This window comes from Canis lupus, chromosome 2 (genome assembly GCF_048164855.1).
Source record: "Canis lupus baileyi chromosome 2, mCanLup2.hap1, whole genome shotgun sequence".
Taxonomy (NCBI): Eukaryota; Metazoa; Chordata; class Mammalia; order Carnivora; family Canidae; genus Canis; species Canis lupus.
This window is the reverse complement of record NC_132839.1, coordinates 62,701,628-62,724,704: the sequence shown is the minus strand read 5'-3', so window position 1 is coordinate 62,724,704 and position 23,077 is coordinate 62,701,628. Positions and strand designations below refer to the sequence as shown.

Sequence of the window (23,077 nt, the reverse complement as noted above, 5' to 3'; positions counted from 1 at the left end):
TTTAAAGAAAAGAACGTTTTAATTCTCATAGCACTTTCTTCTTTAAGGTACAATTTACAAATAGCACAGTGTACCCTGAGCAGTATATAGCTCTGTGAGCTTTGACAATGCGTTACACTGTGTAACTACTACCACAATTGGGGTTAGCACAGTTTCAATGCCCCTCAAGCTTTCCCTGCCTCTTTGCTGCCTCTCCTCTCCCCAGCCCCTGTAAATTGCGGATCACTTGCTGTTCCTATAGTTTTTTCTCTTCCAGAACAGCACAGAGATGGAACCCACCGCTATGTCATCTTGAATCTGGTACCTTGAGATTCACCCTTGTGTGTATTAGTGGCTTGCTCCTTTTTACTGCTAAGCAGTAGTCTCTTGTTTGGTTGTCGGGGTTTGTGCATCCATCCACCAGGTGAAGGATATTTAGGTTGTTTCCATGATAGTGCCTTAGGAGTGGGTGGTTCCTGAGGATGGAGGTGACAGTCCTCTGCTTCACATGGTCACTGAGGGACCCAGTCTCCTTCCATCCTGTTGTTATGCAATCTTCTTGTCTTTATCCGTACAAAAACCGGATGTTAGGCGTATTTGTTCCAATTGGAGGGAACTAGAAGGGGAGATAGATACCTAGGGTAAGTAAGCCAGTGAGGCAGATGCTCCACATAGCACTTCCATTCTCATTTCTTCTGTGAGAGCTAAGGTGGGTGTGTCCCTCCCTACCTGCAGGGAGGCTGAGCAATGGAATTTCTAACTGGGGGCCTGTGTCCATGATGGAGAGGTTGGTGTTTGGGTGGATGTCTAGCAGGCAGGCTGCAGGATTAACTTACCAGTGAAAGTCCCATTTAGGAAACAGACCAGCGGGAAAGACACACTCACATGTTCCTGTAATAACAGATTTTAGTTGGCCAGTCATTGGGAAGCTTCCCCCTCTACTTACCACGAAGGAGACTTCTTGCCCAGGCCCTGATTCTCTTCTTGTTTGGGCCCTGTCTGTTTTTGGTTTTGACTTCTGGCTTCCCTCTGTGGAGGCTCTTCCTTTGTTCCTTTTCTTCAGCCACATTTCATGTGCCTTTTGGAGGCTTTGCCTTCCTTGGATTTGTACAGACTGTAATATCCTGTTCCTTGAGGTTCCTTGCAGCCTGAGGGTTGCATTGGGGATTACATAATCACAGGAGTTCATAGGTAACACACACCCCACCCCCCACACCCCCCGCCTTTGGTAATATAAGTCCTTCAAAAACTAGTGGTCTTCTGGTTTAGTTGTTTCTAGTTAGTACCATGTACTAGTAACCACACTCAAATTCTTTGCTGAATGTAGTTCTTCAGCTAGTTTAGTTTTTGGCTTCCTCTTTGGATCATACCTGGCTTTGAAGGTGCATACCCTGAAGGCATCTGAAGCTGCAAGTTTGGGTGGGAAGCAAGTGCCTTTACTCTGATCTTGGGCAGGACGTTTGTCTCCTTGTGTTTGCTCCAGACATCCTCATAGGGAGGCTTCAGAGCACTTCTAAGCTGCCTGTGGGTGTAGGAGCAGTCAGTCTCTCCACAGGGACTGTGAGGTCTGCAGTCAGTTAACAGTGTGATTTCTAGCAGTGCAGGCAACGTGGTAGAAAGAGTAGGTATGACGTCATATTTCATTGAATCATGTACCCCCTCCATCGTTTCAATCTCGGGTGAGTCACTGTTTGCACTGTAGTTTCTCCTGTAAAATAGGAAAAATAAGTGCATCAGTGTGACATCACCTGACTTTTCTATGGAGTCATGTAGTTTACAAAGCCTTTGGTTGAGCTCATCTGTACCTCCCCGAGCTGACCCCACCTGCCCCCTAGCATGGAGTATGTGGTTTCTTCCTGGTGGTCCAGAAGTGCTGCAGAATGAATGGATGATGTGTGAAAATCAGTGGAGTGGATAATTTAACAACACATGTTCACTTCTTTTCCTTTTTTTTTTTTTTTCTTTTAGAAAGAAAGAACTCTCAGCTACCAAGAAGGACCGCGTCAATCATTGTCTGACAATATGTGAAAACATAGTGGCACAGTCACTCAGGTAAAGTTCACTTTGAACTTTATAGTAAAAATTAAAACTATATTTTTGTTTCTAATGGGCTAGGATATTCTTTGTCTCCCCAGTTGTCTTAAGACATTTAAAGGCCCCCTTCCCCATATTTCTGGCTATAGCTATAAGGAGTCATGTTTCTTTTTTGTAACTTATGTAGACATTTGTAATAACCATTATGATAATTGAACAGCATTTTTATATTTAGTTAGTACTCTTGGTAACTGTGATCATTGAAAATAGTTTTGTGTGGTATTTTTACATTATTGCAGTAATTGGAAGGACAGGAGACTGTCCAGTGACTTATCTTGTGTTTGCTTTTCATTGGCACCCTGCTGCCGTTTGGTGGTTCCCTGCTGGTACCTGTTCACTTGCACTTGGGGATCAGCAGGGTTCCTGGGCAGTTGACTATAGGCCTGTCTCCCTTGCTTCATCTTTTTTCTGGGGTGAACTTATGGCACCTTCTTTTGTGTCTTTGTCGAGTCTCCTCATTCTCTTGCTTTTGGTTGTCTTTCTCTCTAACCACTGTTCCTTGTGGCTGTGGATGGTAAATATTTCAGGCCAGTTTCTAGGGGCTGAGTAGAAGATGTGCCTGAGATTTCTGAATTGTGTTACCTGGTTGGATGTGTGTGAAATACTTCTCTCTCTGCTTTTCTGTTTCTTGGAACAAATAATTCATGTTATTGACCTGTTCTTCAGCTCTCTATAATCTGTTAGAAAAATAATTTTGATCTTCGTACTGACAGAAACTTAGTGACTTACATATTTTTAATGGCACCTTGTATTTGTATTTTATATTTTCAAAGTGATTTCACATACAATAATTCATTTTAGCTGAGCTTATTCCATCGTTTGGGAATGTGGTGGATGATTTCTGTTTCTAATTTGTAGAAATGTGGGAGCCAAGTGAAATAACAAATGAGAGTATGTGCTGAAAATAAAAATTCTAAGCATGCTATTGTAGAAAACAACACTGTGATAAAAGTAGGGGAAAAAAGGTTTGAATTCCATCTCTACTACTTAAAAGCCAGCTGATTTTGAATAAATTTAACTTTCAGTCTCTGTTGCAGCATTTATGAACTGTAAGTCTTTATTTTTAGGGTTCTTGTGAGATTGGATGACACTGTGTACGTGTGTGTGTTAGCCATGTGGGAGTGAGGGCTCTATATGGTTGTGATGGGTCTTGTCCAGAACTCTATAAAGTGTCACTACTTTCATTTGAAGTGACTTCAAATCTCTGACAAACATTTGCTGCCCTGCTCTTAGAGCACAGTTTTGCTTATCTGACCTCTAGCATTCAGGACTCAAAGAACATTTCACTGTGAAAGTTTATGGATGCAGAAGACAAGCTGTCTTCCATTTTGAATGCTTCATGCTTTATACTTACTCCATTTCTTTTGGTCTTTCTCAGTGGAATTGATGGGATGTTGGCTTAGATTTTCATATTAGTAAAGCATGTTGGGATATCTTAGGGTTGGTTTGTGGTTCAGTTTACCATCTTAACTCAAAATAATAGCTGTTAATGGTTTTCACAGTAGTATAGTTCTTCTGTTTTTATGGAGTAATACTGATTGATCTACTTCTTGTTCTGCAGAGGAACATGTTGATGGAATATTTTATGGATCCAGAGAGGTCGTCTTTGGTGTCATCAAAGAACAGTTTAATTTTAAGATACTTTACTTACTCTGCAGGAATTTCCGAGTGTAGAGCTCAAGTAGATTTATATATATTTATATTTATATTTATATTTATATTTATATTCAGATTATAATATATAGGTTATATATTTATTTATATATTATAAATATATTTTTAGAATTATTTATATATATAATGTTTTATGAAATCTTTATAGCTGGTATTTTGTATGATGTCTCTTTGAATATAACTACATTTTTGGTACATTTCTGTGATATACTAACCCTGTCTAGAGGGGTTATTTCAGTGGTAGCTTCTGGAGTTTTTATTTTTAAATTTTATTTTATTTATTATTTATTATTTAATTTATTTTTCCTTTTTAAATAAGATTTTATCTACCTACCTACCTATTTATTTATTTATTTATTTGAGACACAGAGAGAGGCAGAGACGCAGGCAGGGGGAGAAGCAGGCTCCCTGTGGGGAGCCCAGTGCGGGACTTGATCACAGGACCCCGGGATCACAACCTGAGCCAAAGGCAGACGCTCAGTCATGAGCCACCCAGGTGTCCCACTTAAGGAGTTTTTAATATGGGAAGTCATCTAAAACTTCCTGGGTATTGTGACTATTAGTGTTCTTCAGCTTTAAATTTGGTGGTGTAACCTGCTACTTCCTAAGTATGGATGAGCGTCAAGATCATCCAGAAAATTTGTCAGAAGTACAGTAATGAAGATACCTCATTGCCCTCTTTCCTAAACACACTTACATTTTCTGTTCAGATGTAGTCTGGGGCTTTGTTTTTAATAAGTCTCCTCTTGGGTAAACCTAGGAACCCTTATCTAAGTGTGTGCACTTTGATAAAGTGGTTGGGTAAAAAGAAATATACAGAAATCCATAGGTTTCCTGTATATTAGCATAAGTCAGTCAGAAACTATCAGGATCAAGATCCAATTCACCGTGGCACTAACATAACAAAATTCAAGGAACTGACAAGAAATATGCAGAAAATATGTGGGCTGCTGTTGGTTTTCCTGAAAGGTATAAATGACTACTTCCCTTCCTAAATGAAAGACTTTTTTTTCATAGAGCTGAATTGTCTCTAAATTAATCCACAAATTTAAATAGTCTTGATCATAGTTCTAGGAGGGGTATTTTTGAACTTGTTCACTTGCAAGAATAAATACACAAATGTTAAAAAGAAAACCTGAAACATCTACAATATTGTGAGAGGTGGTGTACATAACATTAAAGTAGCTGTTAGACATTAAGGAAGATATAGGATAGAAAGGAGAGTATATGTGTGCATCTGTGTGTGTGTGAATTTATGGTAAAGATAACATTTTCTATCAGTAGGGAAGTGATGGGTTATTGAATCAAATGACTTGAAGGGAATTATATCTGTGCCTCGTATTGCAAACAGACATAAATGCCAGGTTAATTACTTAAATCTAAGAAAAATGAAATTATTAAAAAAGGGTATTTGATCTTAGGTGGATGAAGATTAAGGATATAAAGGAAAACATTGTTTTGACTGGAGTATATATAGTTCCAGTATGTCAAAATCCACCTTCAATGTACTTGAAAATAAATTCAACTTGCGGATGGTATTGACAGCATATATATCAAAGGTTTAATAGCTATATAAGGAGCAATTGTAAATCATTAAGGAAAAGACTATCAGCTTAATAGGAAAGTAGGCAAAGAACATGACCAGGTAGTTAAGGAAATAAGAAATACGTGTGGGCCAGTGAACCTGACAGCTGATATATACTTTGTGCTTTAGGGAAGTGTTCACATTTACTAGTCATCAGAGGAAAGAGACTAATACAAAATCAAGAACAGGTTCCATTTGTCAAATTGGCAAACATCAAGAAATACTTAGGTTTTTTGTCAGAGGTGATACAACCTTCTTAAAAGGCATTTTGGCAAAATATCAAGTCTTTGTGGCAGTTTCTCCTGAGGACTTTATCCTTGGGAAAGTGTGTGAAGGTGTCAGTGCAGTGCTGTTCATCCCACTAGAAAATTAAAAATAATGACTTATCATTACTCGAATTGAAAGAGTAAGATACATTTATAGAAGAAAATGTTAACTTTATAAAAGATGATTGTTAGATATGTATATTTGTTACCAGAAAATGTATTAACACTGTTAACAACTTAAGTTTAAAATATCAAGAAAGATTTGCTCTGGCTAAGATAAATACCAAAAAGACAGATTTACTCTCCTGCCTATGACACTTGATAATAAACAAAACATATGTGACAGTGGTTTTCAAGACTTCAGGCAAAGAACAACAGCAGTCCTCGAAAAATGGAAAACCAGTGTGGGAGGTGTATGATTCCCCCCCCCACCCCATTACTGTCTGGAAGGAGTAATGTGGGGAGTGGAAACCCTGGCAGAGCCCCTAGGATGTGTGATTGAGGAGACAGAGCTGCTAGCTGCAGCCCATTGAGAGAGCTGCACAGAATGATCTCTGGAGCCTGTGGAGGAAGAGGGGTCCTTGAGTCTTTAGCTCCTAGTGAAGTACACATGCTTGTGAGGACACAGCTGGGATATGGTCACCTCAGAAGGATTAGTAGGAACACTTGCTGGAACTCAGGGTAGTGTGCGAAAAGGTCCTGCTCACACCAGCCGCAGTGGACACGTGTCCTTCCTGGGCCTTGGCTAGAGTGTGGAGAAGGGTTTGCCCTAACGGTGGGGTTAACTTAGCCCTGAACTAAGATGTGATTCTGATCCTGCCTGAGAAAACTTAGAGGCAAACCCAAGATTGTACTCTTTCATAGTAACATAATTGCATCCCAGAGCAAAGTGCAAGAGTGTTTATAGGAATTCAAAAGTATGTAGTGCCTAACGAGGTAAAAGTCAAAAGGTAAAAGTCAAGATCCGGCATCCAGTCAAAAATTTTCAGGAGTGCAAAGAAACAGGAAAATAAAATTTGTAGTAGTCAGTTGAAATGACTCAGAAATTGCACAGATGCTACAATTTGTACACAACCATGAGAACAGTTACTTTATTTTATGTATTCAGAAGCTAGAGGAAAGATCGAATGTGTTAAGTAGAGATAAGACATTAAAAAGAGCTAAGTTGAACAAAGGTGAGAAGGGTAGCAGATACCTCACTGGAACAATGGACACCAGAAGTCAGTAAGACATCGTTTGTGAAGTGGTGGAAGGAAAACACCTTGGAACTGCATAGCCAGTAGATCTGTCTCTCTCAAAAACAAAGGTGAAGTAAACACTTTTTCAGACGTGCAAAAGCTGAAATAATTTATGTCCAGCAGGTGGCCACTTTAAGAAATATTAAAGAAGGTGTTTCAGAGGATGAATACCTACCTACTACTATTTACATTGACATGGATGAAGTTAGAGGGTATGATGCTGAGTGAAATAAATCAGAGAAAGACAATTATTATATGGTTTCACTCATGTGGAATATATGAATAGTGAAAGGGACCATAAGGGAAGGGGGGAAACTGAGTGGGGAAAATCACTGAATGGGGAAGTGGGGAAAGGGAGACAAATCAGGAGAGACTCTTAATCACAGGAAACAAAGGGTTGTGGAAGGGGGGGAGGGGAGTGGGGGAACGGGGTCTGGGTGATGGGCGTTGAGGAGGGCATGTGATGAGATGAGCACTGGGTGTTATATGTTGGCAAAATGAATTTAAATAAAAACATAATAAAAGTCAACAACAGTAACAAAAAAGAAAGTATTTCAGGTAGAAGGAAAGTAAGGATCAGAGAGGGACCTGAGCCCACACAGGATTGAAGTGCAGAGAGGTGGCAGCTGTGCAGTGTGAATAGAAGTGTTTCCTCATTAAAAGTTAGTTGATTGCTTGGAGTAAAAATACTAACCATATATTTTGGGGCTTTATGACGTAGAAGTAGAATGTGTGACAACACTAGCACAAAGGCTGGAAATAGCTTGTGGGAGGTGGAGGAGCGTCCCTGCCCCCAGAGACATGGGTCTTGATTCCTGGAATGCTGTGTAACTGGACCTCTAAGGGAAAAGATCTTCCCAGATATGATCAAGGTAAGGATTGTGAGATGGAGAGATTATCCCGAGTTGTCCAGGGGGACCTCAAATATAGCCACAAGTGTCCTTATGAGAAGGCCGAGGGAGATCACACGCACATGATGATGCAAAGACCGAACAGAAACAGGCTTGAAGAGCAGAGGGAGGCGGCCACCCCCAAACTGGAAGAAGCAAGGAGCACTTCTCCTTTGAGTCTCTGGAGGGAGGTACCTTGATGTTTGGCCCAGTGATATACTGATTTTGGCCTTCTGGCCTCTGGAACTGTGAAAGGGTGAAAGCCTGTGATTTTCAGCCACCCAGTTTCTAGTAATTTGTTACAGCAGCCTCAGGAAAGGAATCTAGTACTGTCGTTAGCTTCTTATGCTATATGTGATGTCCTGTAATGTCATTAAGGCAGACTGGGATGCATTAAAGATGTATACTATGAACAAGGCAAAAATTGAAAGTATAACAGAGTTATAGCTAATAAACTGAAAAACAAGACAAAATGGAGTTGTAAAAATACTCAACCCAAAAGAAAGCAGAAATAGGGAAAAAGGCACATAAAGAGCACCTGGGATAAGAAGGAAGGAAATAGTGTGATGGTAGGTTTAAATCTAGTTACATCAATAATGCCATTAAGCATGAAAGACAAGTTTTTTCAGATCTGATGAAAAAGACCCCATATATTCTGCCTACAGTAAACCTGTTTTTAAGTATAAAGGCACACATAGCTTAATAATAAAAGAATAGAAAGAGGCTGACCATGCTAGCACTAATCACAGGTACTTCTGTTAATATCAGACGATGAATTTCTAAGCAAAAGCTATTACCAGAAATAAGATGGTCATTTTATAATGATAAATGCATCAGTTCATTGAAGGAGCATAACAATCCTTAATGTTTATGTAGCTAAGTAAAGAGCTTCAAAAATACATGAAGCAAAACCTTATTGAATTGCAAGAAAAATAGACAAATTGACAATTATAGTCAGATTTCAGTAACCTCTCTCAAGCATTCTTAAGAGCAGCAGACATCAAATCTGGATCTGGAAGACTGGAACAACACTACCCAACCCTGTGGCCTGGTTGGCATATATACACTCCACCCAGAACAGCAGGAGACACGCTCTTCTCAGGTGCTCACAGCACATTTGCCAAGAGAGACCATATGTTGGGGTATACAGCAAATCTGTGTGTAGGAAGGTTCATACAAGTGTGCTCTCTGACCTCAATGGGATTGAATTGGAATCTGTTCCAGAAAGATCGTCTCTAACACAAGTAAGACATTTCCACATGACCCGGGGTCACAGAGAAAATCAAGGGGAAATCTGAAAGTATTTTGAATTGACTGAAAATAAAAACAGGATTTCAAAAGTTGTGGTATACTGCTGCAGCATATCCGAGGGCAGTTTATAGCAGCCAGTGCATGCTGTAGGAAAAACAGAAAGGTCTCAAATCAGTGACCTCTGCTTCCATCTCAGGAAACTTGAAAAGCAAGAGCAAATGAAACCCAAATTTAGCAGAAGAATAGACATAAAGATAAGAGCTCCAGTTAATAAAATAGAAAACAGAAGTCTATAAATACAGAAGGTCAATAAAGCTGGAAGTGAGTTCTTTGAGAGCCTCGGTAAGCTTCATTGGACCCACTGACCAGGTAAGAAAGAGTGAAGTTACACGTTACCAGTGTCTAGAGTGAGGAAGGTGAGTTTAGTATGTGTTCTGTAGATAATCAACAGAATTATGAGGGAGTATTAGGAACAACATTATGTGGTAAATTCGGCGATTTAGGTGAAATGGACAGGTTTCATGAGGCATATTTCTAAAGCTCTCTCAGGAAGAAATCTGTAACCTCATTGGCCCTGTATCTGTTTTATTAATGAAATTAAAATTTAAAAATCAATATTCAGTCTAGTTATTGAAGAACTTTTAAACATAATTGGAAATGGTGTATGAACCTTCTTTTTCTTTTTTCTTTTGAGACATGATTGACTTTATGACATTTTGCAGGTTTGCAGTGTATGGTGTATATGGTGTGTTGATTTGATGTCTGTATATGCTGCAGTATGGTTGCCACAGTAGTGGTAGCTGACACCTTTCTCAGGTCACATAGTTATTGTTTCCTTTCCGTGTTGAGAAAAGTTAAGATCGGGTCTCTTATTAGTAGCTTTGAAGTCATAATACAGTATTGTTGATTATAGTCACTGTTGTACATTAGCTCTTCAGAACTTATCTATAACTTGAAAGTGAACCTACTTTTATCTGTGGGTTTTATGAAGTTGAGACACAGATAACATATAGCTGATGAAAATTTTGCGTTCGAATTGAGATATGCTATAAAAACGATTGTTACGTATACCACTAATTTCTTCATTGATTACATGTTGAAATAATCATATTTTCGATATATTGGATTAAATGAAATATATTTTTAAAATTAGTTTTACCTGTTTCTTTTTATTTTTGTTGTACCCATTAGAAAGCATAAAATCAGACCTGTGGCTCTCATTGTGCTGCAGTAGCCAGTGCTGTTTGGGTCAGCATTTGAATGCAGTGCCCCCATCAGAGAGGCCTTTCCTGCTTGGTGCTGTCCTCACAGCTGTGTGCCACTTGGATGAGGGCTGATGTGCTGCTGGGTAGCATGTTTTGTTTCTTGCTTGAATTTGTTGATTGTTGCTCACGTGTCCTTTGGTTTCTCTTAGGCTTGTGGCTCTTCTGACTTTTGGTAGGAATTATGATATAGTGGGAAAGGGAGGGACCTCTGTTTCAGAGTACTGCTGGTTAAGATCATGAGACAGTAATTGGATTTTGAGGTTTCAAAAATAACAGCATTATATAGGGGCCCTATTATTGGCTCACAGTACTCCATGGTACTGTTAATCCAGTTCCACGTACATGGCCCATCAGCCTCTCTCTCTCGGTTGTGTTCAGCCACATGGATCCTGACAGCCCAGACAGGCTCTCTTAGTCAAACATCTTAAAATCACTTACAAGCAGTATATAGACTCCAGTCTTTGTAGAACTGAACTACAGCAACAAAACCACAGCCTGACTGTGATTGTGTGTAGCCTACAGTGAAATATGGTTATACTTTGGGATACATCAAAAGTAAAATTAAAAAGGAGGGGGAGTTATTTTGGTCTACTGTGCTCAGGGTTTCAAGAATTTTGTAAGTAAAAGTAACCTGTTGGCAGAAAGCAAGCAGGGGGCTCTCGGGGAGTGAACTAGTGTCTTTTTCTCTTTTTTTTTTTTTTTGAGTTTAAATACATATAAAATAGTTCTTTTTAAGATTTTTAAAATAAAACTTTAAAAAAAATGAAATGTCTTGCAAGTGCAATCTCTTTTTAAAATAAACTTGTAAATTTTAGAATAGTTTTAGATTGTGAAGATAATCTAGAGAGTTGCCCTATACCCCACATCCAGTTACCCCAATTCTTAGCATCTTATATTACTGTGGTATGTTTTTCACAATTAATGAACCAGTGTTAATATACTCATTAACCTTAATGTTTATGTAATGTCATTTTTTTTGTTCCAAAATCCCATATAAGATACCAGATACCTCATTGCATTTCGGTGTCATGTCTTCTTAAGCTCCTCTTGGCTGTGACAGTCTTTCTCTCTCTCTCTCTCTCTTTTTTTTTTTTATTTAGAAATTCTCCAGAATTTCAGAAACTTCTGGGCATCGCTATGGAACTTTTTCTGCTGTGCAGTGATGATGCAGAGTCGGATGTCCGGATGGTGGCTGACGAGTGCCTCAACAGAGTCATAAAAGTAAGACCCTGTGAGCCTCGCTCTCTGAGCTGGACTTGGGGCTGAGATGAGAAACTGTCTTAACTTTCAATTTAAGTGGCAGAGTCCCTATGCATGTTTGCACCTGTTCTATTTGGTGTGTGCTTTGGTGGTGCTCTCATATCGGTCTGCGTGCTTGCTATCCCTGCTCAGTTTGAAGGCAGTGTGTTCTCCCTTACACCCAATCAATGCATAGGTCACACGTGGGCACTCCTGAGGGCCACTGGTGTTCTGGGGGAAAATTCACTGCGGCCACCAACTTTTGTTTGTGCAGAGCCTAGAGCAGCTATGAGGCCCTGGGAAGGCAGGGGATGGGTGAATGGAACCCGCCAGTGGTGTCTCTGTGTCTCCTGCCTCCCTTCCTTTGTCTGCTTTCCCCACCCCTGCAGAGACCTGGCTCAGGCAGCGCTATGTGCCTGTTAAGATGCAACTTCCGTAACAGATAGCTGGGGTTAGGGGTGCTGGACTGGTCAGAAGGAGTTCCCAGGGAAGGACAGCAGAGCCAAAAAGCTAAAGGGCTTGGGCCACAGGCAAGCTGAGGAGCAGGGGGAGAATGTCCGTTGCTGCTGCTACTGCTTCCGTGTCCTGTAGCTGATGTCAAGCCCAAGATCACCAGAGCTTCAAGCTACTGTTTTCTCTTGCCCTTGAAGATAAAGTCCTTCTTCCATAACTCTTAGTGTATTGGAGAACTATCCTTGTTTTTCTCATTCTGCCCTTCTCATTTGGGTCCCCAGCCTATCCCGGTCACCTTCCTCTAAGCTACTTTGGTGTTTGTGGATGGGCCTTTTGGACTGTGTGTCCAGACTTAGATGGAGCTCCCACTGTAGGTGTGCTAGCATTGTAGTTGGCGTTGTAACTCTTTCCAAAAACTATTTCTTGATAAGATAATACACCTTGTTACTTCCTCTGCAGGAATCCTTGTTTCTTCGATCTTCCTAGTTTTCTTATTTTTCCCCTACTGCTTCCAGTTCCACCCCAGAAGTTTATTTAGATAAGCCTTGGAGAAGAGCCTGCATTTCTTCATTTTCCTTGAAGGCTTTTTTTCTAGTAATACTCACTTGGCCAGATAAACCAGGGACTGCAAGCTAATGTGGATTAGTTGACTGTTTTCCTTCCCGTTAGGATCTTGATAAACAAAATTGTTCTTTGGAGTCCTTCTCAGGGCTTTCTCTGGAGAGTGGTCACATTTTACATTGGCCAAGCAGTTACCCTTCCTTTCTCCTCCATGGGCTCAACCTTCCTCCAGAAGAGGATCACTCCTGCCTCTACGTTCAAGGAAATTGAGGCACTCTGCCGGGCAGATAGAGCATACATGGATTTTGGAGTGAAGGAGACCTATGTTTGAGTCTTGCCTTGTCCTTTACTAACTGAACAACTTTGGGAAATGTATTTAGTTCTGTGAGCCTCAGTTTCCTTACCTACAAAGGGGATCAGACAAAGTTTGCTAGTGTGTGTGAGGGTTAAAGGTGTGATGTAGGTAATGTGCTTAGCACCATCTTGGCCACTCACTGGTCCTCCATGTGGTGAGAAGTATTCTTACTAATAATGAGTCTTTTTTTTTTTTTTTAATAAAGATTGATTTGCGAGAGAGAGCATACATTCACACAAGCAGGGAGGGGGCAGAGGAAAAGAGAAAAGCAGGTTCCCTGCTGAGCAAGGACTCCTGCCCCCTGAGATCATGACCTGAGCCAAAGGACGCTTAACTGACTGAGCCCCCCAAGTGCCCCAATAATGAGATTCTTATATTCTTACCAAAGAGATTGAGGGGCATGCAAGAATACCAGCTGGTCTCTCTCATCTGTCACAGAGACTTCGTGGTCTCCCGCCATCTAGGAATCCTTCCTTTCTGGCAGCATGTTTTTACTTGGCTGGCCACACTTTCCTGGCTCCTCAGTAGCCACAGCATCTCAGCAGCCACAGCGTCTCAGCCTGCTCAGTCGGGATCAGCTGTAGGGAGGCCCTCTTCCATCTGTAGGTAGCTGCCTGGTCTTCTTCCACCTACACGTCCTGCTGTTGCTTGTACCCAGTCTTCAATAGCAACATACAGCTGGTGACTGGTTAACCTTCCTCTCCATGCCAGGTGACCGCTTGGTGATACCCACATGCATGTGGGATCCCACAGCATATTTACAGATGGCCTCTTTCAGTTTGTTTACTTCTCCCCAAGCCTAAATATCCTTGCTTGCTTTATTTATTCCCACTGGCAGGACCAGGCTGGGCTTTTTCTGATATTTCAGTTCTTGAACTTGGTTCTTAGAATCAGAACACCTAAAGAGGGCACCATGCCTTGCTTTGTGGCGGGCTGGGGATTAAGGAGGACAGAGGGAACAGTATGACCCCAGACTGCTCTGATGTTGGCCATTGGACATGTGGGCTTTGTTCCATTTTTAAGCCTTTTGTCTTCAGTGACCTATTTCCAAGAACTGCTGGACTGAATAGTTTGGTATATGTGTAGTGATGGAGGGCTGTGACCCTGGGTTGTCATATAAGGTCTGGGTTGTCTTACTGGCCATCTCCTGTTCCCATTTCCGCTGTGTTAGGCCTCCCAGTGTAGAGATTATAGTTTCTCCTGTTACGTCCCTAGACGTTAAGAGATCAGCCTCAACCTCTTTTTTCTGCTTGAAGGTGGCCATGGTGGGATTTGGCTGTACTCACATCTATGCTTCTTCAGATGCTCTAGTCTTAAGATTCAGGCTGGAGGCTGGAGCCGGATCAGCATCTGGCTGGATTTGCTTTCATTGTGGCTGAGGAAGGACAGGCTTGGGAGAGTGTAGATAGTCCTTGGCTTGGATGTCAGGGAGGGGTGGGACACAGACATGGTCACCTGAGAGTCAGGTCCTGGACTTCCGTCTTCTGTTAAGTATTGTTATATGCTTCTAATGAGGACCAGACTCATGGTCCTAGCAGATGGGACCTGTTGCTTTTCATTTATGTAGGAAAATGCAGTGGGGATCTGACTCAGCCTGACAGTGTGCTCCTACCTTATGTAATTTACAGTCTTGGGTGGGGAAGCACATTCGTACAGAAGTAACTCAACACATGACACAAACTCTTAAGTTCTGCGAGACATTGGCAAGTCATCATGGTGGTCAGGAGACTTAGGTGACTTCTGTCTGGGGAGGCAGAGAAGGCTTCCTGGAGGTGGTGGCTAGTAGGTGAGTGAGGAGGTTAGGGGCCTTCTTAACCACTGCAGCACCCTGCCTCCAGGGGGCTCCAGGAAACCTCTGCAAGTTCAAAGAAGAGGGTGGCTCCCGTGTGTGCCCTCAGAGAGTGGGAGGGAGGGGTTGAGAGTCAGTTCGTGGGGACTTGTACTTTATTTGGTAGACAGTGAGGAGCTCTCAAAGATTTTTGATGTGGTCAGTGGAGTGCTTTATTAAGGAAGAGGAACCTGTGTTGAAGTAGAGAAAGACCTGTGTACTGAGAATCCATGTGAGAGGCTGAGAAGACCAGGCATGGGAGAGTGAGGTCTAAGCCAGGACAGGGGCCCTGGGAGTGTGAGCGAGGAGGCAGAGGTGGACTGTTGTGGGCTCGATTGGTAGCTGAGTGGATGTGTCTGCTTTGGCGAGGAAGGGGTTCAGGAGCAGAGAGGGATCAAACTGCTATCACCCAGTGACTGGTAACCCTGATTCTGTGCTATTATTAGGGATTTGAAGTTTAGTTTTCTCTTGTTATAAAGTAAGTTTGAGATTAGTTTATAAAACAAAATGAAGGGGGTATCCCTGGGTGGCTCAGCGGTTTAGCGCCTGCCTTTGGCCCAGGGCGTGATCCTGAAGTCCCTGGAGGATCAAGTCCCACGTCGGGCTCCCTGCGTGGAGCCTGCTTCTCCCTCTGCCTGTGTCTCTGCCTCTCTCTCTCTGTATCTCATGAATAAATAAATAAAATCTTAAAAAAAAAAACAAAAAAACAAAATGAAATAAAACTTGAATATAGCTTCTGATTTTATTTGCAAAGTAGCATCTTAATACCTGTTTGTTTTGGTATGCTTGCTGAAGGATTTGGTACAAACTGAAATGGAAGAGTTGGGATTTACAAACTTCTGAGATACTGTTATGCTTTGGAAACTCCCCAAATGTGAGTCTGCGTTTGATTTTTCAGGCTCACTGAACTAGTAAGTGAACTTATGTGAGTTTTACTAAGAGCAGCTCAGTTTGTAGACATCATATGCTCTAAGTCAGGTGAAAGAAGCTTGATTAGAGGCTTGGTTTTCCGTCTTTTCCTCTCTTCTTGGTGAACAGGCCATTGACACACCATTTCAGAGAAGTTGTTCCCTGCGGGCACGTGTGGGGGCCAGGAATCTTTCCCCTCCCTTCCTTCCATCTTGAGAAGCCCTCTCTAACGTGGACTTTGTGCTCCTGGTAGTGGTTGCCTTCAGCCATTCTCACTGGGTTGAAGTTGGCCTCATGGCCATTAGTTGTGGTTTGGCCCATAAGTGAGCAGGAATGAGGGTAAGGAAGGTGTTAAGAGGAGCATGAGGCTCCTCGCTGGCTGTGGGTTCTGAGCCATAGGACTGGGAGCATCCATGCATTGAGGGAGGACCCTCAGAAAGTATGGAGGCTCTGCACACCAGAGCGAGAGGCTCTGGTCTTCCAGGTATGCTTAACCACCCTGCTGGCGCCACAGGGTACTGATGTTGGTTCATCCAGCAGCGTGCACTTTAATGAAGAAGGAAGCCTTTCAGGTGTTTTCTCCTCTCATTGAATATTAAAGGTTTAATACACACACACACACACACACACACACACTCTTTCTTAATGAGCAGGTTCTTAGTTCAGCTGCTGCTATCTTCCACTTTGCCCCCAAATTGAAATTTTAATTGCCTTTTAGTTTTCTCCTAGGCTGGTGGAGTGAGTCTTCTGCGAACAGCTCTCTTGTGTTTTGTTGTAGGCCCTGATGGACTCTAATCTTCCGAGGTTACAGTTAGAACTCTATAAGGAAATCAAAAAGGTAGGCTTTGGTTTTCTGTCATTGAACAAATGATACTGCTCCCCTGGATTGTGTGAAATCTTGTCTTTTATTTACTAAGTGGGAATGTTAGATGGAAATGCTATTGGTAAAGTAGACTTCACTGCTTTATTTTCCTTCACAAGGTTCCTCTTCGTTATTTATAAGATGGGACAGGAATTAATTTTTCTGTCTTTATAATTAAAGCCCCTAGACGTCAACACTTCTGCAGCAGTTACACGTTTGCGTGACCTTGTGTCTAAACATAGAAATAAACGGTCACATTAATGCTCTTTTTATGAAGTCCTTTTGGAGTAGCATCAGGGATTCTTAAATGTAACTCTCAACCCACTCAGAACGGTGCTCCCCGGAGCCTGCGCGCTGCCCTGTGGAGGTTTGCTGAGCTGGCTCACCTGGTTCGGCCTCAGAAATGCAGGTGAGTTGTGCACTCAGGATTATTATTACTGTCTGTTGGTGGGGAGCCAGCTCCTGTGGCTGCTTTCCCTCTCGGCTCCGGTGTCACTGGCTCAGAGGTCTTCCCCAAGCTTTAATGCTATCTGCCTCTGCGTCACAGTTGATGTTTCCTGCTTGTCTTTCCTTTGTAGCACTTCTTGCTCTCAGCAATATTCGGGGACGCTATCAGTTTGCTTGTTCATTTTCTGTTGATTCCCCACCACCACCAAGAGACAGAGTTGTGCTCCCCAGGACAGCAGGGGTCTTCCCTGTCTGTCCTCCTCTGTAGCTCAGTCCTGAGAACCGTGTCTGCACTTGCTGGTTACTGAAAGGATACTTGTCACATGGTCAAAGGTTGAGAACCAGTCTCATCGTTGCTTTTAGAAAAATATGCCCTTGTCTCTCACATAAGTTAAAACTATGACTGTTAAACTGTGAATAAAGTCTGACTAGTGGCAACAGTCTATCCTTAGTGGATTGAGAATCAGAAGACCCCAGGTTTCATCTGTGCCTTCCTTCTCCTTAACCGGCAAAACTGAGGCCCACAACAGACCTTTGGCTGTGTCCCTGAGGAACCGGTGGAGGGCTGAAATTCTCACTGTTAATAAGAAACAATGATTTATCCCACAGAGCTTGAGTTTAATAAGAATCTTAAATGGCTGTAGAGATACATCACTAAGGAAATTTCTTTTTATATAACGTTTTTCTTTTACTATCCTTAGTTTGAAAATTTTGTTATATTTCTGAAGCAACACATCACAAGTTCTCCACAAAGCAGCCAGAGTGACCTTAAAAAATGTGATTGGGTCATGTCATTCCCATACTTAAACTTTTTACTCATTCCCCAGAGCTGTTCAGATAAAATCCAAACTCCTTACCTAGGGAGATTTAGCCTCCAGTGGCTACCATCGTCTCAGACACTCTCGGTTGACTCATTGGCCTGATTTTGCTTCTTCTAAAAGTCATGCAGGTTTCTCTTGCTCCTCATGGCTGGTTTATTTTTTTCTGGCAAAATAGTCATCTCCTTAGGCCAGCCTAGCTTTCCTGCTATAGTCCCAGGAGTAGAACTGTTTTTCTCTGCCACATGAGGGCACCTGTCACATTAGCCCCGTGTTTGTTGAGGGGACTCCTATGGTTTCAGCCTTCTGCCCAGTGACTGGCTTCTCCTGCATCCTGTACTGCCTGTAGTAGCTTCCTATTTGGAGGGCCGGTCTTATCTCTAAGGCTTTATTTAGTTTGAACACCTAAAAATATTTCCTTGTAATGCTCCTTTTTCAAGAAAACTTTTTCATTTCTTTTTTTTTAATTGGTGTTTTCTTATGTTATTTTCTAATTTAAAATATGAATACTATTATAATTTAGTACAGACAATTTTTAAAACAGCTTTGTGAGTCCTCTGTGATCATAGAAGAAAAGAAGGATAAGTGTCTCCCAGCATATGAACTTGGTCTGCATTTAGCCCTCTTATTCTTTTTACTGAGATTTGCCTACTTTCTGTTAAAGACTGTTTTGCATATAAAAGCTGGCTCTTCCCTAACAGGTACTAAATAATTGCTTATATTTCTCACTAAAGTAGACCTGGAAGAATAACTCATGTTCCTTTCACATATGCAGGCCTTACTTGGTAAACCTTTTGCCTTGCCTGACTCGAATAAGCAAGAGACCTGAGGAATCTGTTCAGGAGACCTTGGCTGCAGCTGTACCCAAAATTATGGCTTCTTTTGGCAATTTTGCAAATGACAATGAAATTAAGGTATGATTATTACCTCAAGTCACAGATGTGAATGAGTCTTGTGGGCAGTTAGGGCTTTTGGACAGTCACTTCAGAGTGCTTCTTGAGTTACACTATGCTTCATGATTTATTTATTTTTTTTAATTTTTATTTATTTATGATAGTCACACAGAGAGAGAGAGAGAGAGGCAGAGACATAGGCAGAGGAGAAGCAGGCTCCATGCCCCGGGAGCCCGACGTGGGATTCGATCCCAGGTCTCCAAGATCGCGCCCTGGGCCAAAGGCAGGTGCCAAACCGCTGCACCACCCAGGGATCCCTGCTTCATGATTTAGATGAAAATCTTTTGAAAAGAAAAAAAAAGAAAATCTTTTGAATTATTTTTGACACACTAAGCGCTTCTTTCTACTTCTGCTTTCTTACCATGTAGTGAAAAGTTAAGTAGGGAGAAGGTTTATAGATGCAAAGTCAAAAGGCGATTTTCCAGAACAGATTGGTTTTTGGTGTATTAGACTGACCTAGCTTGGGAGAGATGACCATCCCAGGATTGCAGGCAGAAGAACTCACTGATGATACCTTGCAGCTGGTGGGGACTACTTGCCTTCCTGTTTGTTTTGTGCCTCAACAAGCAAAAACAAGCAAACTCCACGTTCATGTTTTATTTTTAATGTCCAGAAATTGTGACCCTGCCATATAGTCTGAGGATTATAGGTTCTTAACTTCCTCCTTTTTGTGGGTCAGTTCTTTGTTAGTTTCTTTTGGTATTTTCCTCCACACTTCTAGATACTATGCTGTATAGCATGTGTATTATAGCAATATACTTCTGGTATGGGATTTTTTTTTTTTATTTTTTTACTCTGAGAGATAAATTTAGCCCTAATGTGGCTCCCATCTTCTTACTGTAGTTATATCAGTATTCATTGTGACATTATCATGCCTGAGTAATAGTCAAAACTAGTTATGTCTATGCTAGAATTCTATTTCTTTGTTGAACTTGTTTTTTTGGGAGTTAATAATCGCCTCTTTTTAATTTTGCTTGTTATCCTTTGGCCATTCATGTGTTCTCATACCTTCCAGCAGCTTTGTAAAATATGTCTTAATGCAATTCTCCACATGACAGACAATTTGTTGGGTGTGTTTTCTCCACCAGAGTCCTCTGTCCTAGAATTCTCCAGCTGTTTGCCCCAGTCTAGTCTAGATGCTCTTTAGGTGTGAAGCATAGTCATGTCTTAGGACTTTTCTTTAATGTCATCCTATTTTTGCTGCTCTCGTGTTAGGTGCCTGATTTCTAGATGCCATATCTTTACCTTTCTAGGCATCCTCCCTTTTTGTGATGGAATTTATATTATGTTTTATTTCTATTTTCATTTTCTTTTTTCTGTACTTCCTAGATGTCCATCTCAAACCCTTCTGCTGAGTTTTTGTACCTGCTGTTGTGTTTTTAATTTCTAAGAGCTCCTCCTTGTGTTCAGAATGTTTGTTTTCTATCATCCTCTTCTTGGTTCGTGAATATACTCAGATATCTTTCTGAGGATATCAATTATAGTTTTCTTGACAACCTTCTTTGACTTCTGCATTGTCCATTTCTTCTGACTTCCTCTGTTCTCCTTGTTCTGGTCTTTCACTTTTATGTTGGCAGTTGTCTATTTAGATTTGAGTGAGACTTTAAAAAGTTTATTGGAAGCAAGTGTGTGGCAGGGTCTGTCCTGTGTGAGCTTCCTGAAGCATGATCCTGCTTTTTCCACTGTGTCTCTGTAAGTGTCAATCTCAGTAAGTCTTTTCTTCTTGAGGCGATCGGTATCCCTATGGGAAAGTTCCTCATTCTCCACTTTGAGAGGTAAGCTTGGCTGTGTTTGTCCTGGGATCCTGGTATACACGAGGCCAGTGGTCTCACTGGTCACTTTTTCTTCATTTATCTGTTCTCTCTCTTTGCGTCATGTCTGACCTCAGCTCTGCCAACATCTTTGGAGATTATCCCCCAGTCTTTGTGGGAAGTGGGAATCGAAGGCTACGTCCTGGGCTGCTGGGTGGGAGGGGAGACCTGGGGTTGAGTGGCCAGCAGTGTGTACAGGGTCAGACAGGCTGCTTTCAGGTGTCCCTGGCGTCTCCCAAACCTGAGCTGTTTGCAGTTCTGTGGCTTGAGTGAGCTTGCCTTTCTTTAGCGGCCTTCAGAAGCCTTCCACAACTCCCAGAAAAGCTTGCCTATATGTGTCTGCCTGTGGGACGCCAGGTGGGCAGTCAGCACTTGTTTATTACTTTCTAGCTTGCAGAATTTGTGGATACCTCTAGTCTCCTCTTGTCCCTGTCTTGTTCTTTTTGTCCTTGTAAGTTGATGCTTCTTAAAATTTGGGCACATGATTTTAGGGGAGTGTCTGGGTGGCAGAGGTTCATTCATACATCTAGTACAACACGTTCGTTCTGAAGTTTGAATCTCAGGTGTAGGGTCATTTTCAGGATGACCTACTGGAGACTGAGACTCCTGAGGCTTGTTTTACTCACGTGTAGTGCACACACAGGGCAAGACAGAAATTACTGCTGTGCCCCTTGTTGGGCCGTCATAGAGTAAAGTTGAGTGTTACCAGTCCTGGGAACTCCTTATACCTTCTTCCCTCTCCCTGTCACTGTTCCTCCTGCCTCCCTGGAGTTACCACTGACCTGTCTTTTGAAGCCACAGGGGCTGTTCTTAAAATCTACATATGTAGAGCCATTCAGTATACATTCTTTTTGTCTGGTTTTGTTGTTGCTGCATATTAAGTTGAGAGTCTTCCACGTCATCAGTGTGTTAATTCATGCAGTTTTCATGCTTGTGTGGCACATCACTGTGCAGATATGCCACGGTTTATCATTTATTGTAGCTGAGCATCGGGCCATTTCTATTTTGTGGTCTTTGCGAATGCTGCTGCTGTGCCTGCTCTCGCGTGTGTCATTTGGAGCACAGGTGCAGCCTACTGTGGTGGATCCTAGAACGGGGTGTTACTGGATTGTAGGGACGTACATTTCACCTTCAGTGGATGCTGCCAAAAAGCTGTCGAGTGTCTGCTCCTGCTCATGCCTGTGTCCATGGCATGTGAGAGCCCCAGTGGCTCTGCCTCCTTGTGGACCTCACTGCTATGGGTCCTTTCAAGTTTAGCCGTTCTGATGACTGCCCTGGTGTTGTATTTTGATTTTAATTTCTGTTTCTATCCCCTACAATCATCTTGACTCTAAAGTTGAATGATTTTTTCATCTTTTCCTTTTTGTAGTACTCTTAAAAATGTCATATGTATTATTGGAAAGTGGAGCTATCTGCCCTAAAATCTAGCACACTTCCTCCCCATTATGAGAAGAGCTTACACGTGGTCTGGGTACCTCCTGCCAGCTGCCTTCTCCACAGTGTTCTTAGCATTGTGGGATTTGGACCTGAGAAGGCCCCCTTAAGCTCTCTAATTTGATTTTATTAGTCCAAACTACTGAAGTTCACTGTGGGCTCACTGTTTATGATACTGCTCAGCTTTCATTGTGATTGTAAGTGTGGACTGATACAGAATGACTCCTACTAGTTCAATGATGTATGTGTGTTTTCACTCAGAGGGGTTCTTAAAGGTACTAGTATCTTTTCTTGGAGTTAAGGAGGTTTGTTTGAGATGAGTTGGTTGTGTTCTCTCTGTGGTGTCTATAGGAGGAACAGAGGGCATAAACCATAGGACATCCTGTGGCTGAGGTCTGGTCCTCTGCCTCTCTGGCTCCAGAGAGCCAGTCTGTAAGTTCACCGAGAATTGAGAAGCCTCTGAGAACCAGTTGATGTTAAGCACATTGTTAAGAAGGAGTTTTTTTATAAGTCAAACACCTGTCTGTTAATGTGCTGCTCATTTGCCTGGGGTCATGCCTCTTTCAGTGGTGGGGCCCTAGTGGTGTCCCAGGCCCAGTTCTCTTTGCTCAGTGCATGCTGAACAGTAATTGGGACCAAACCATTGCTCAGAATGGCTTTTAGGGTGATGGAAATGGGCATTCTTAGGTAAGCTAGTTCCCAAACATGAAGCTAGATGATCATGCCTTTTCTTTCCTTTTTTTTTTTTTTTTGATTTATTTATGAGAGTGTGGGGGTAGGGGGAGCAGAGGGAGAGAGAGAAGCAGACTCCTGCTGAGCACAGAGCCCAATGTAGGGCTTGATCTCCCAACAAGGAGATCACAAATCCCTGAGCCTAAACCAAGAATTGGACGTTCAACTGACTGAGCCACCTAGGCATCCCACGCCTTTTCATTCTTTGGATATTTTTGTTAAGACTTAAATGGCCATCATTGGAATTCTAGCTTGATCACCTTTGGTTTATCCTGGAGGTTCTGTGACCAAGTCTTTTCTCCTTAGGAAAATACTCATGGGTGCTCTGCTGTTGCGGCTCAGCTCATTTGAATGCTTTCCAGACCAGAGAACATCTGTTAGTGACGTTAGCAGCATGTCTACAAGTCGTCTCTCAGGCTGGGACGGGGCTCTA

General features: G+C 42.0%; 1 protein-coding gene across 3 annotated transcripts in view; it reads left to right on the top strand.

The window, feature by feature from the left end:
* Positions 1–23,077, top strand: part of HTT (huntingtin) — a 141,045-nt gene that overhangs the window by 10,482 nt on the left and 107,486 nt on the right. For all 3 annotated transcript variants that reach the window (XM_072803748.1, XM_072803757.1, XM_072803743.1), the window contains exons 2-6: positions 1,948–2,031; positions 11,343–11,463; positions 16,366–16,425; positions 16,779–16,858; positions 18,490–18,628. In XM_072803748.1, coding sequence (XP_072659849.1) covers positions 1,948–2,031; positions 11,343–11,463; positions 16,366–16,425; positions 16,779–16,858; positions 18,490–18,628 — 484 coding nt within the window. The remainder of the gene's footprint in view (positions 1–1,947; positions 2,032–11,342; positions 11,464–16,365; positions 16,426–16,778; positions 16,859–18,489; positions 18,629–23,077) is intronic.